Below are 13,092 nucleotides of genomic sequence, written 5' to 3' on the forward strand. Positions count from 1 at the left end.
TTGCGCGTGGCCGCGAAGGAGTTGACTAGAAAACCCCGCGAAAACCCGGGTCTTCTGTCCGTTGCGAATTTCGTGGGGTTTTTCGTTTTTGTTTTTAAACTTCGTACGCCTACCCCTATAACCTCCGAAAAAAAAAAATTGTAACTCTCTGAAATCCCGGAAGCGGAAGGAGGCCCCCCCCTTTCCCGGAGTCTACTTCCGTGTCACTAGGAGAGTGCAGGATTCCGGGGCCGAGAGCGGGCGGCGGAGCCGGGACCTCGCGTGATTCTCGGAGCCCAAAGAGGAATCGCGTCCTGAGGCTATGGCGGTGACTCTGGACAAAGAAGCTTATTACCGGCGAGTGAAAAGGCTCTATAGCAACTGGCGGGTAAGGAAGAGCTCCTAATAATCCCCAGGGAAAGCCTTTTTCGCCATCCCATAATGCCTCTGCCTCTCGGCGCCCTTTTTTCCTTTCCCGGAGGGATTTCATCTGATTCCATTCCCTTCACCTCTCCACTCATCTCAGCCGACCCCTCGCGGAGCGCGGTGACGAGGAGGGAGCCCCCAACCTTTGCACTCTGTAGCCGTCACCATCTTCCCTGCTGACCCGCTCCGAGTCACGCATAACAATCCTCTCCGTAGCTTCCCGCCCTCTCGTTCTTGCCAGTCACTGATCACATCCCACACTAGCCTTCCTGCAGTATTATTCATTCAGCCTATTCACGGTGCTCCCAGAACCACTACGGGCCCTACCAGAATCACACCTACCCTGGCCCGTTCGGAGAGGGAAGGAATGATGTGAGCACGTCTATTATTAGGGGGGTGATTTTTAGAACTAGAGGACCCTCTCCCCTCCATCCCCCTCAACTCCCGCCTCTTTTTCATCTCTGCTAGTGCTATGTATGCTACTCCGAAGGCAGTAACAACACTATGCACCCGCATCTTTAATAACGATCAAGGTGTTCGGGAAAGCTCATTTGTTTTTCTGTCTTTTAGGATTTCTGGGGCACGTGGTCAAAAAAAACCTGTTAATGTGGCATTATCTCATTTCTTATAGAGTCTTTGTGGTCCTTAAAACACAGGTAGTTAAACATGACGTTAGTGACATCTTGAGTTAACTTGAGGCCTGTGTTCAATAAATTAAATATCCAAGAGGAGCAATTACCAATGAAGATTTAGAAAAGACTTTGCATTCTTGTTCCAAATTTTGAAATTACCGTTCAGTACCGCATATCTCAGTTTGGAGTAAGATCCCACTCCCAATAAAAAGTGTGCTAGTTAAATTTTAATTCACATTTTACTGTTAGACCCATTAAATTTTTGTGGACATTTTCTTTTTGGTTCTGCTTGTGATAAAGTCTTTAAAATGAAATATTTTTATCTGTATTGTGCCTTGAAACTCTTTAGCTGGTAAGTCAGCATATGCCAGCACAAGGAAAAAAATATATCCACAGATAACTTTTTTTAGTTTGTAACATACTTGCTGAAATAGTCTTAAGCAGGGACGGCTAGGTGGCACAGTGGATGGATAGAGCACCGGCCCTGGAGTCAGGAGTACCTGAGTTCAAATCCGGCCTCAGACACTTAATAATTACCTAGCTGTGTGGCCTTGGGCAAGCCACTTAACCCCATTGCCTAGCAAAAATAAAAAAAAAATAGTCTTAAGCAAATTCTTTTTCTTATGTTTATGGCAATTTTAAGACTGCAGAAAAAATTCCTTAATATAAGAGCTATACAAATCCAAACTTCTCTATAAGTTGCTATTTTCTAAACATTGATTTAGAATGAAGTAGACTGACTAGTTAAAACTGTCAAACGCTGCGCATTAAACCCTCCTCGTTATGCTCAAAATTTGATACAAAAGTTGTTTCTAATATACTTTGTAGATGTTTGATTTTCCATAACTTTTTCTGACTGAATCAGTCAATTGATTTTGCTAGTTGTGAAAGTCATTTAAACTTAACCTTTAATATTTAAAGTAAGATATATTATAATCTGTTCTATTTGAGAAATTGGTGGTGATCTTTGTTAAGACATAGAGAAGGATGTCGAATATTAGTGACTTTCCTTAAATCAGTAGAGCTTAGACTTCTGTCTAGTTTTCCCTTGTTTCTCTAAATTCCTTTTTACTCTCACTGTTTAAGAGTGATAATGGTATTCACAGGAGAGACTGAAGCATGTTAAGTGCTAGATAAAAAAAGGACACCAATGGGATATCAGTATTTAAGTTATATATAAAATGAATTAGTTTGTTATAATTTAGGTTCATTTGCAATTTCTTACAAGAATTCTTCATGAGTACACCCTCTGAATTTTTATAACTGTTGATGTTAATAAATGAGTGCATCCTTACATTTGCAGAACTTTCCATATATATATCCAAAGTCCTTTTTTCTCATGTCTAACACTTGTAGACCTGCATTAGGCCTTCTGGAAGATAGGAAGCTTAAATTTTCTCAACCTTCAAGGAGCTTTTGACTGTTAATACCCATTATATGGACAGTTAACAATACAAAATCTGTAATGTCTGAAGGAGAAAATTGCTCCAGCTGAAAGAAAAATGGAATTTTTCCTGGAGTAAGTGGTAGTGTCTGAAGTGAACTATAAAGGATAGGATATGCGCATTTATTTAGAGAGAGACTTTTTTGAATTTTTTTCTTCCATCCTATTTTTTAAGGAGTTGATTGGTAGTGACAACAATGTGAAGTTCTTGTACTAGCTTTGGGCCATGGGCTTTTAAACAGTTTTGAAAGTCTTCAGGGGTGGGCAGCTAGGTGGTGCAGTGCACAGAGCACCAGCCCTGGAGTCAGGAGTACCTGGGTTCAAATCCTGTCTCAGACACTTAATAATTACCTAGCTGTGTGGCCTTGGGCAAGGCACTTAACCCCATTTGCCTTGCAAAAAAAAAACCCTAAAAAATAAGGAAATCTTCAGGGGAGGTCTCAGTGACTAAAAATTAACTGAAATGAGCTTAACATCTTATGATTTGCTGTTGTTGAGCATATTTCTCTTTTGATTGTATGAAAGGTCTTGCTGACTTCCAATATTTCTTATTTTTTTATTGATATCTTTTATATTTACATCACCTTCATCCCAAATATAACCCTTTTCTACCCATTTAGTGTCTTTGGGTTTTTTTGTTGTTTTTTTTTTATTTTTTAAGGATTTTGCGAGGTAAATAGGGTAAAGTGGCTTGCCCAAGACCACACAGCTAGGTAATTATTAAGTGTCTGAGGCCGGATTTGAACTCAGGTACTCCTGACTCCAGGGCCGGTGCTCTGTCCACTACACCACCTAGCCGCCTCTATTTAGTGTCTTTTTTATACCAACAATTTCAGTGCTGCCAGTGGCAGATTTCTTAAGTTTGAGGAGATTTGAACTGCAGTGGATGAAGTCATTATCAGATGTCTACACTTAAGTCTAGTATCACTGGGGTGAACTTCAAAAAGCCTAAAGTGGGACAAACTAGTCCATGTTGGAACTGAGCAGTTGAAAGTTACTTTGAAAATTGGTAGTGGAATCAAGCCTCTTGAGTAGTCTTTGATTAACAGTCAGAGACTCAATCTTTATTTTTAAAAAAAGGAAAGAAAAAAGAGCTCCAAAAAAACCAACACATCAATAGAATCTGACAATACGTGTAACACTCTTCTATACCTCCAATGAGAAAAGATGGGAGGTGCATTTTTATACACTCTTCCTGAGCAGCTTTTACAAATATAAAAGGAACTATTTGCAGTGTCATCATTTGGGACTCAGTTTTCCTATGGCAAATTAGTTGACTTCTTATATCATTTTCTCTGTACTTTTAAGTCAGCACTACATAAGCTATCATATTACCTAGCCGGTTTTGAGACTATCTACCAATCTCAAGTGCCACAGAAAGACCAATGTGATCTCTTGATGCCTTCAGGGAAATTTCCTACTTAAAAGTTCGTGATTTCATATCATCAGTTTGGATACTCTCTTCACCAAATATGCCGGATTGTAAATTACCATCACTCTTAAGTCATTCTCTTAGAGAAGAATAAATAGTTCAGAGCTGAAAATCTTTATCATCTGGTTTATCACCAGACTGCCACCCCTTTGGTGATGAGCTTCAGTTAGTTTGAAGTTATACTGGCAGTCAAGTAACAGACATTATTTTGCCTCCAGCCTCACAGATGAATCTTTACAACTTGATAGATCCAGCCAGAGCTAACATATACTTAATACAGTGAGGTATGAAAGCAGGATTTATTGAAACATGGGGAAATGTACATTAATTATGAATGTAAACACATTTAAGATATTGTGTTAAATGCAGTACATAAATAGAAAAGCAGGATAGTCCTTGTCTTCAAAATGCGTACATTATAATAGAGGGTAATAAATCATAATGCTATTTATTGTGGATTAGATGATAAGCACCCCCAGAATCTTGAGAAAAAAGAGGGTTACAAACCACACCTGGATCAGTTTTTTAAAACAGATTATCTTTTGTCTTTATATCAGTTATTTTCCACTTCTCTCAAAAATTAATCTTTGTGGTGAGAAAAATAATAAAAATATCCAATATAGATATCCTGACTGACCATCCTAGATCACTTTTTTTTAGGTTTTTTTCTTTTTTTTTGCAAGGCAAATGGGGTTAAGTGGCTTGCCCAAGGCCACACAGCTAGGTAATTAATTATTAAGTGTCTGAGACTGGATTTGAACCCAGGTACTCCTGACTCCAAGGCCAGTGCTTTATCCACTATGCCACCTAGCCACCCCTAGATCAGTTTTTTAAAAAGTCATGAAGTAGTTGGAAATCTCAAAGATCCTTGTCAAAATTCTCCAATAAAATTTCTGGTTTCTTTGGTCCTGATGAAAACGTTACTCCCTCTGACTTACAAGTCAGAAACTCTACAGAATTTTATCGTAAATAAAATGTTTGTTTTATTGCATTGCCTCATTTAATTTTATACACATGAACATACATCAAAAAAACTTTATAGTGAATGCAGGGATGTAATTAATGTTAGATGATTACATAACAATTCTTTAGGGAAAATAAAATTTTGCTTATGTAACTTAACCTGCAAGAAGTGCTACAAGTACTTATATGTATTTCAGGTTTATTCAGCCCTAAATATTTGATTTGAATATTATTAGATCTCATCCTCTAACATTTATTGTACTTGCTAGGTACAGGACACTACAGATAAAAAGAAAGCAATCTTCTTTTGGTTTCTGTCTTCAAGGAGCTTACATATCTTAGCAGTATTTTTATCTCCATTTCTTGGGTTTAAGTTCTATGTATGAAAAACTCTTTGTGAATGTCTTTGCAGGCAGTAACCTTGTGGGGGGATGGGTAATAATAAGTATTTAAATTGAACATCGGTATCTTTTTTCTTACAATATAAATGAAAAGATTACTAAAAGAAAATCATACTTTAATAACTGAAAAACTAGTACTGATCCCATTGAACAGATAATGAAACATGTCTCTTCTCTGGGCAGAGGCCTGTTAGAGTGAAATGTTATATTTATTATCAGTCCTGGTCAATCCGATGTTTTTGCTTAACTGGTTTTCTTTTGTAGAAGGGTAGTTTCCTTTGGGGAGGAAATTCTTGAAGGAGAAACATCCTTAAAATTAATGTGAAAACAATGATCATCAATGTAACTGGAGATATTCCATTCTTTTGTAATGTCTAAATTACAAGATAGTGTTGTTATACTATATTAATGTTAATAACTAATGTTATTAGTCAAGGATATGGTCAGGTGTTTTAGTTGACAGTGTATCACAAAAGAAATTTTTTTTAAGTATCCTTCATAGTTGTTGGGTTACATGAGTTTTTTTCTGGACCTCACTTCCTTCCAGAGTTTTGTTCCCATTAAAACATTCAAAAATAATCACTTAAAAGGATGAGACAACAGTTAAGAATGTTCTCAGTAGGAATTACCACAATTTTATGAAAAATTCATTGTTAATAGAGGTATAAACATTTTGCTTGTCATTGTCGTCGTTTGAGACATTGTCAGTCTCAAATTTTATAATTATTTACTTTTCATTTGTTGACATCTCAAATAATTTTCCAGTACTTTTTTTGGATTTTAAAAATTGTCATTTATCTTGAAATTAAGAGGATAAATCCTTATCTAATACCTTTGACTTCATTTGATCCAACATCAAATTCCAAGAGATTTCTCAGAAGAACTCAGTATTTAGTTGCTTAATGTTATAAGCTTACATAAGTAAAAACATTTTATCATATACAAAAGTAGTGGAAAATACAAATTATGTGAATATCAAGTATAGTAATATATTAATGAAAATCTGTTAAGGTTATGTTGCCTACTATTTGCCAAAAACTATACTTAGATACCAGGAAACAAAGAATGATGCATTCCCTACTCAAGGAGCTAATGAATACACATATAGAATAAATACAAAGGAGATAGAGAATTAGCAATTGGAGAGATAGGAAAAACTTGAGGTTGAAGACATTGCTCAAACTATAACTTGAGGTTTCTGTGATGAAAAATCACTAGAAAATCTGAGAAATATGGGACCAGAGAAAAACAAGAGAGTGGAATATTTAGTAATGCAGTATGTCACAAGAATCTTTACCCTCTATTTTAGTGTGTTTTGAAGTGGGGATAGGGGGTTGAATTATACTGGGGAGAGGAAAGCCTCCTTAAAATTCTGTTTACTACTTTCATCAAAAGCCAAGAAGCACTATAGAACTTTTATACTGTCCAGCTTAGTTTCTCATTCAGTGTTTGATTTCTTTGCCTTCTTACTGTCCCACCACTTTGGCAACTAGGGCCTTTAAAATGAAGTAGAGTGGATCTGGGAAGATAGGGGATCTTACAAAGCTGTTGATACAGAGATGAGGGAAGATGATCTGAAATATCTAGATCTTTGCTTTTTTTTTTTTTCCAAGAAGTTGAGATCTATGATTGTAACAGAAACTGAATAAATATACCTTTGGAAAAAACTGAAATGACAAAATATTCTGCTCTTTGTGTTTCAGAAAGGAGAGGATGAGTATGCCAACGTTGATGCCATTGTTGTTTCAGTAGGTGTTGATGAAGAGATTGTTTATGCCAAATCTACTGCCCTTCAGGTAACTAGGTGAAACCATCAAAAACAGGATTAACAAATATTTAGCCCTGAGTACCACTGACAGTTAAAATTTAGTTCGTATGGGAGGGGGGAAAGATAAGGTAGTCTTGGTTTGACTCTCTTAACTTTGTTACTCCTTAGGGTAGGAGTGGGGAATCTTTCTGCTCTGGATCATTTGGATCATTCACCTGTTATATCTGGTCAAACATTTTTCATTGAGTAAATCTTCTATGAGCATCATGGTTTTTCACCCAGTCTCTTCTCTTTTCCCATAGACGTGGCTCTTTGGTTATGAGCTAACTGATACCATTATGGTTTTCTGTGACGACAAGATTCTCTTCATGGCCAGCAAGAAAAAAGTAGAGTTCTTGAAACAAATTGCCAACACGAAGGGTAATGAAAATGCAAATGGTGCTCCTGCCATTACACTGCTGGTTCGAGAAAAAGTAAGAAATTAAAAGAATTTATTGTGAACGCTTAATTATTTAACACAATGACAGTGATACCAGCAGGGGGGAAAAACAGCAAAACTCAAAAACCTATAAAGATTTTGAAAGAATTCTAAGAGAAGAGTGTTAGGATGTGGTATTAAATTCTGGCCTTCATGAATATTTGTAAGGAAAGAGGGGCATCTTTACAATTCTTGGCCTTTAAACTCCCAGGTCCATTAGCATGTGTTCACTCTCCGTGGAAGCTAGTAGGATGTTTTGGTTTTGTTTGGTTTAATACATGTTTAGTTTTAGCTAAAGTACATCTTTCTAGTTAATTTTATTATAACCATGATAGTCCCACTACGTCAAGATCTGTTTTGTTGTTTACATTTGAAGTCTTTTAAGTACCTACCTATTTTTAATCATTTACTTTCTTGAGCTATTTTTCATTATGCTTAGTAATAAACAAGTATAGTCATAGCTGTCATAAGGTAGTGTGGGCCATAATTTCCCTTTCCCTTTCAGTTGAGGTAAGTCAGACATATAATAGAGAAATTAAAACTAAGTCCAAATTTTTTTTTTTTGGTTTACTAAATGTTACATTATATGTAATGACTGTTGAAGAGATCTAATTCTTATTTATCAACAATAAACATCACCTTTCTTTTGGTATTGCTAGAATGAGAGTAACAAAGGCAATTTTGACAAAATGATTGAAGCCATTAAAGAGAGCAAGAGTGGCAAGAAGATCGGGGTATTCAGTAAAGACAAATTCCCTGGAGAGTTCATGAAGAGTTGGAACGACTGCCTTAACAGAGAGGGCTTTGAAAAAGTAAGAAACTTGATGGGGATATCAGAAACAAGAGTTAAGAAAGCTGAAAGTATGAGGATTGTGCCATTAAGGTTCCATTCAGTAAGAAAGGCACTTGCACTATTTGGTCAGGATAAAATTAATATTTGAGAACCTCAAAAAAAACAAACTCCTTTTAACCAAGGAATCAAGACAGTCTTTCTTAGACTTTAACTTTTAGATGATTTGTTTCCTCTATTCCTCAACTTTTTTCTTTAATCATGAGAATCAGTTTCTGTTTTATGAATAAAATAGGTTGTTTCTTCATATTTCCCTGTTTTGGTTTGACAAAAAGATATTTTTTTTAGCAGTTTGTTCAGTAAGAGGAGACTATTCATAATAATTGATTGTTCAGGAATTAATTATTTTTTCTTATTGCTACTGATTTCCCAGTTTAGATTCTTTCAACAAATATTTGAACATTTAATGTGTAAAAAGGAGCTAGGTCTTTGCTTTTAAGGTTCCTTCCAATGCTAGATGTAAGGTCAGAAACAGATCTTATCATCTACCTGTATCTCCTTAATACAGATTAAATATTCCTTTGTCCATAGATCGATATCAGTGCAGTTGTGGCATATACCATAGCTGTAAAAGAGGATGGAGAGCTTACTCTGATGAAGAAAGCGGCTAATATCACATCAGAAGTCTTCAACAAATTTTTCAAGGAAAGAGTCATGGAAATCGTTGATGCAGATGAGGTAACTGGGGAAGAGAAACCATCCCAAATGCTTTTGTAAAGCAAATGAGCAGCAAATCTTAGTCAAAGAAAATATTTTGCTCTAATTTTCTAAAAAAAGAAAAACACTTGTCTCCCCTCCTCTCCCAATTCTCTCTTACCAGATGAGTTTTAAAATTATTTTGTCTAGGATATTGCTTAAAAGTTCCCTAATGCCACAAAACAAAGTGAAATTCACTAAAATCATGTAACCTTAGGAGTAGAGGGTGGCTTTGCATTTGTTTTGAATAATAAAAATTCTTGAAAATAAAACTCAAGAAAAAAATCCTATATGAAAAAATATCTGTTGTTATTGGGCCTTTAAAAATTTATCTGTAAATTCCAGATACTTAAATTACATTTTCTTCTCTTTTTTGAGTCTTTGAAAAAACAATTTCCAGGATTTAAGTTTATGATATATTAAAAGACTACCATACTATCTTTTGAGATTTGTCTGTCATCAGACATGTTGCTCGCCTTCTCCCCTCCAGATAATAAAAGATGTAATAAGCAAGATATCTCTATAATTGTTGCCTCCTTCCTGGATATATTTGTAGAAAGTTCGTCACAGCAAATTAGCTGAGTCTGTGGAAAAGGCCATTGAAGAAAAGAAGTACCTGGCTGGAGCAGACCCTTCTACAGTAGAGATGTGTTATCCTCCCATCATCCAGAGTGGTGGCAACTATAATCTCAAGTTCAGTGTAGTTAGGTAAGCAACAATCCTTTCAACCACTGTTAATAGTAGCCTTTCAATAGTCAGTACCCTTATAGCCACAGCTGTGAGCTAATTCCCCTATTCTGAAATAATTATGTTCCTTTTCATTTCACAATGGACTTCAGGATGAGTGGCTACTCATTTCCAATGTTGCTGGACTTGATAAGTAGATTCTAGGCATTATATCTCCAGCTTCCCTAGAACATGTAAATTATGCCAGCATTTTCACGGTTTTTACCATGAACTTTAGGCCACCATTCCAAGGAATGTACTGACCATGTGTATTGCATAATATGGGTACTAAGTCCTTTGCTGGCCTCAATACTATCATGGTTTTCTATCTTGGTCTCAAGTGACAAGAACCACATGCATTTTGGGGCCATCACCTGTGCCATGGGTATTCGCTTCAAATCCTACTGCTCCAATCTTGTACGGACCCTCATGGTAGATCCTCCCCAGGACGTCCAGGAGAATTACAATTTTCTACTACAGCTACAGGAAGAACTGCTGAAGGAGCTGAGGCATGGTAAGGTTTCTGCACAAAAAAGGTTAAAAGTAAATGTATAGAAACAAAGACTGTCTTTTCTGCATATAATTCTACTAAATAAACTGGTTTCTGATTTTACTTATTGGGAGAGTGGAAAGCACATTTAAAATACTTGTAAATCTATTTTTTCAATAGTTAATAGATTTTTTCATATTTGTAGATGTAGCATGTTTAAGATTAATTCCCACATTTTACTTTACTCAAAATTAAATTTGCTTCACTCTCAGAAAACTACTTTCTTTTCCCTTATTTGGTTTCCTTCTGACTTGCAATTTTAAATCTATCTTCTAAATACTAGGTTTCTCTTTGCTTAAATTTTCAGATTCTTCTAATAGAAATTTAGAGGCTTGAATATTGGAAGGATTTGAACATAGGGAGAAATGGAGCATTTATAGGAGTTTAGTCTCCTGTTCATTCATAGCTGGAACAAGTCAGAATGGATACTAGACTAACCTTGATGCTATTATAATTCAAAATTCAGCTACTGGATGACTAGACCTGCTATTTTTCACCAGCTCTGGTTTTTTGTTTACCTTTTATTGCTAAAGCCTCCTGATCTCACTATTCTAAGATGAACCATGTTGTTGCTCTGTTATTTTAGTCATGTATAACTTCATGGCCCCATTTGGAATTGATTAGAGTGCTATACAGTTTTCTTCTCCAGCTCATTTTACAGATGAAGGAACTGAGGAAAACAAGGTTAAGTACATTACCCACAGTCACACTATTAGTAACTTTCTGGGGTCAGATTTGAACTTGGATTTTCCTAAATCCAGACCTAACAATGGCTAGTACTGTGCCACTTAGGTGCCCTTCCCCTCCACCCCCCAGTAAAGTCCATGATCAAAGTTTAAACTATTGTCTTGCTCCATCATTTCATTAATCTAACTAAAAAATATTCAGATTTGAAATATCCCTTCATTCACAACCTAGATAGGCAGGGAAGTCTTATGTTGTCCTGATTGTAAAAATATTTCAGATTTTGTAGTTTAAAATGGTATGTGCCAACTAACTCCCACCAGCCTAATCCAGATCTTCCCTCTTTGAAACTGAAAAGTGGATAAAAGAAAGTCTACTGTGTACGGTTTCATTCTTTTTTGAAAGTTAATTCTTGAAGTCACCTGAAAAATACAGGACAGCTTTGAAAGTTCCATGTTGAATTGACTATGAAGTAAAAAGGAAAAAATTTTTTGGAATTGTTTTTTAATTATAACTTTTTTTAAAAGAGAACATGGAATTTTCTTAGATTTCCTTTTCACTTTCTTTGGCCATAGGTGTGAAGCTATGTGAAGTATACAATGCTGTCATGGATATGGTCAAGAAACAAAAACCAGACCTGCTCAACAAAATCACCAAAAATCTTGGGTAAGGGATTCTGTAAGACACAAATACAACTTTAATTAAAGCTCTTCTGTGGGCAGTAACTAATAGAATCATCCTTTTAGGTCAATTTGTGACTAGCAGAAATAATTTCAGGGGACCCTTCACGCTGTATTCTAAGCAGTACCCTGTAGAAAATATTCAGTTAAGTTCTACTTTTGAAAAATTCTAGGCAATCTTCTTAGATGAAAGCCATTCCAGGGTACATACTTGTTCTTCCTGGGCCTCTGAAAGATGAGAAGAAATGTGTCAGGCTGTACCAAGTGCTGGCTCAGTTGGCTGCCAGGGCTTGAAAATCCAGTTACCAGCTTGTCACAACTGGATCGTGTGGCCTAGTTATGGGTGAGTGAAGTGGAGCTTAGCCTACCTTCATGGCCATTCTAGTAGCCTACCCCTAACTGTTTTTGTGAGCCAAACTGGGTGTGGGTGTGGGTGGATGTGGGTGTAAAAGGAATAGAGAGAGAGAGAGAGAGCTCCTTGCTTTTATTTTTGGACTAGTGTAGTAAAGTTTAAATGTTTGAAAGTATGGTCAGTGGGAAGCAAAAAATGGGGAGGGCTTTGATTATAAGGTTAGAAAAAGGTACCTAATTTAGATAATTTTTTAATCACTGAACTAAACCTGAAGAGCCTAAAGTCTATGAATACCCTAACCCCACTTCATAACTGATTGACCAGTGTGGATGAATCACATAATAATGTTTGTGACCCTCTATGTAGGAAAAATTAAGGATAACGTTTTGTTAGTGCCCATATCATGGAAGAGTTATGAGAGCTAAGTTATGCCCTTTGTACTTTGCCAAATATTCCATATTTCGATATATTCAGTTTGTGTTGAATTCTGACTTCACTTCTTTTATAGGTTTGCTATGGGAATTGAATTCCGTGAAGGATCCTTGGTAATCAATAGTAAAAATCAGTACAAGTTGAAAAAAGGTGAGGCAATATAAGATGATAAGTGTTGTTAAAAATATCTTCCTTCTCTATTAAAATTTTTGTTCTTCATTGATCCCCATTTTTGCTCTTTTAGGGATGGTTTTTAGCATTAATATGGGATTCTCAGATTTGACTAACAAGGAAGGGAAGAAGCCAGAAGAAAAAACCTATGCCCTCTTCATTGGTGACACAGTTCTAGTTGATGAGGTGGGTGTTAACTGTTTGAGACATTGATGTTCAGCAACTTGAAAAGCAAATTTTATATTAGGTCCTTTGTGATGAGTAAAATCTGAAATAACTGAAGGAAACAAAGGTTCAAGCTTCTAGATTTATTAAATAATGTGTGCCAGTTGTATGCCCCACAAGTGATTAGATTGGCTTTAGGGTCATAGTGCTTAAGATAGTTAATTCAGCCAGCATTTATTCAGCATGTATAGTATACTAGGTAC

At 36.1% G+C, this 13,092-nt stretch overlaps 1 protein-coding gene across 1 annotated transcript in view; it reads left to right on the top strand.

The window, feature by feature from the left end:
- Window positions 1–13,092, top strand: part of SUPT16H (SPT16 homolog, facilitates chromatin remodeling subunit) — a 27,610-nt gene continuing 14,518 nt past the window's right edge. The window contains exons 1-10 of the mRNA XM_074234924.1: window positions 1–367; window positions 6,981–7,073; window positions 7,348–7,518; window positions 8,183–8,335; window positions 8,905–9,051; window positions 9,626–9,777; window positions 10,137–10,309; window positions 11,605–11,695; window positions 12,570–12,643; window positions 12,738–12,850. Of these exons, the coding sequence (XP_074091025.1) occupies window positions 302–367; window positions 6,981–7,073; window positions 7,348–7,518; window positions 8,183–8,335; window positions 8,905–9,051; window positions 9,626–9,777; window positions 10,137–10,309; window positions 11,605–11,695; window positions 12,570–12,643; window positions 12,738–12,850 (1,233 nt within the window). The 5' untranslated portion in view covers window positions 1–301. The remainder of the gene's footprint in view (window positions 368–6,980; window positions 7,074–7,347; window positions 7,519–8,182; window positions 8,336–8,904; window positions 9,052–9,625; window positions 9,778–10,136; window positions 10,310–11,604; window positions 11,696–12,569; window positions 12,644–12,737; window positions 12,851–13,092) is intronic.

This window comes from Macrotis lagotis, chromosome 4, assembly GCF_037893015.1.
Source record: "Macrotis lagotis isolate mMagLag1 chromosome 4, bilby.v1.9.chrom.fasta, whole genome shotgun sequence".
NCBI lineage: Eukaryota > Metazoa > Chordata > Mammalia > Peramelemorphia > Peramelidae > Macrotis > Macrotis lagotis.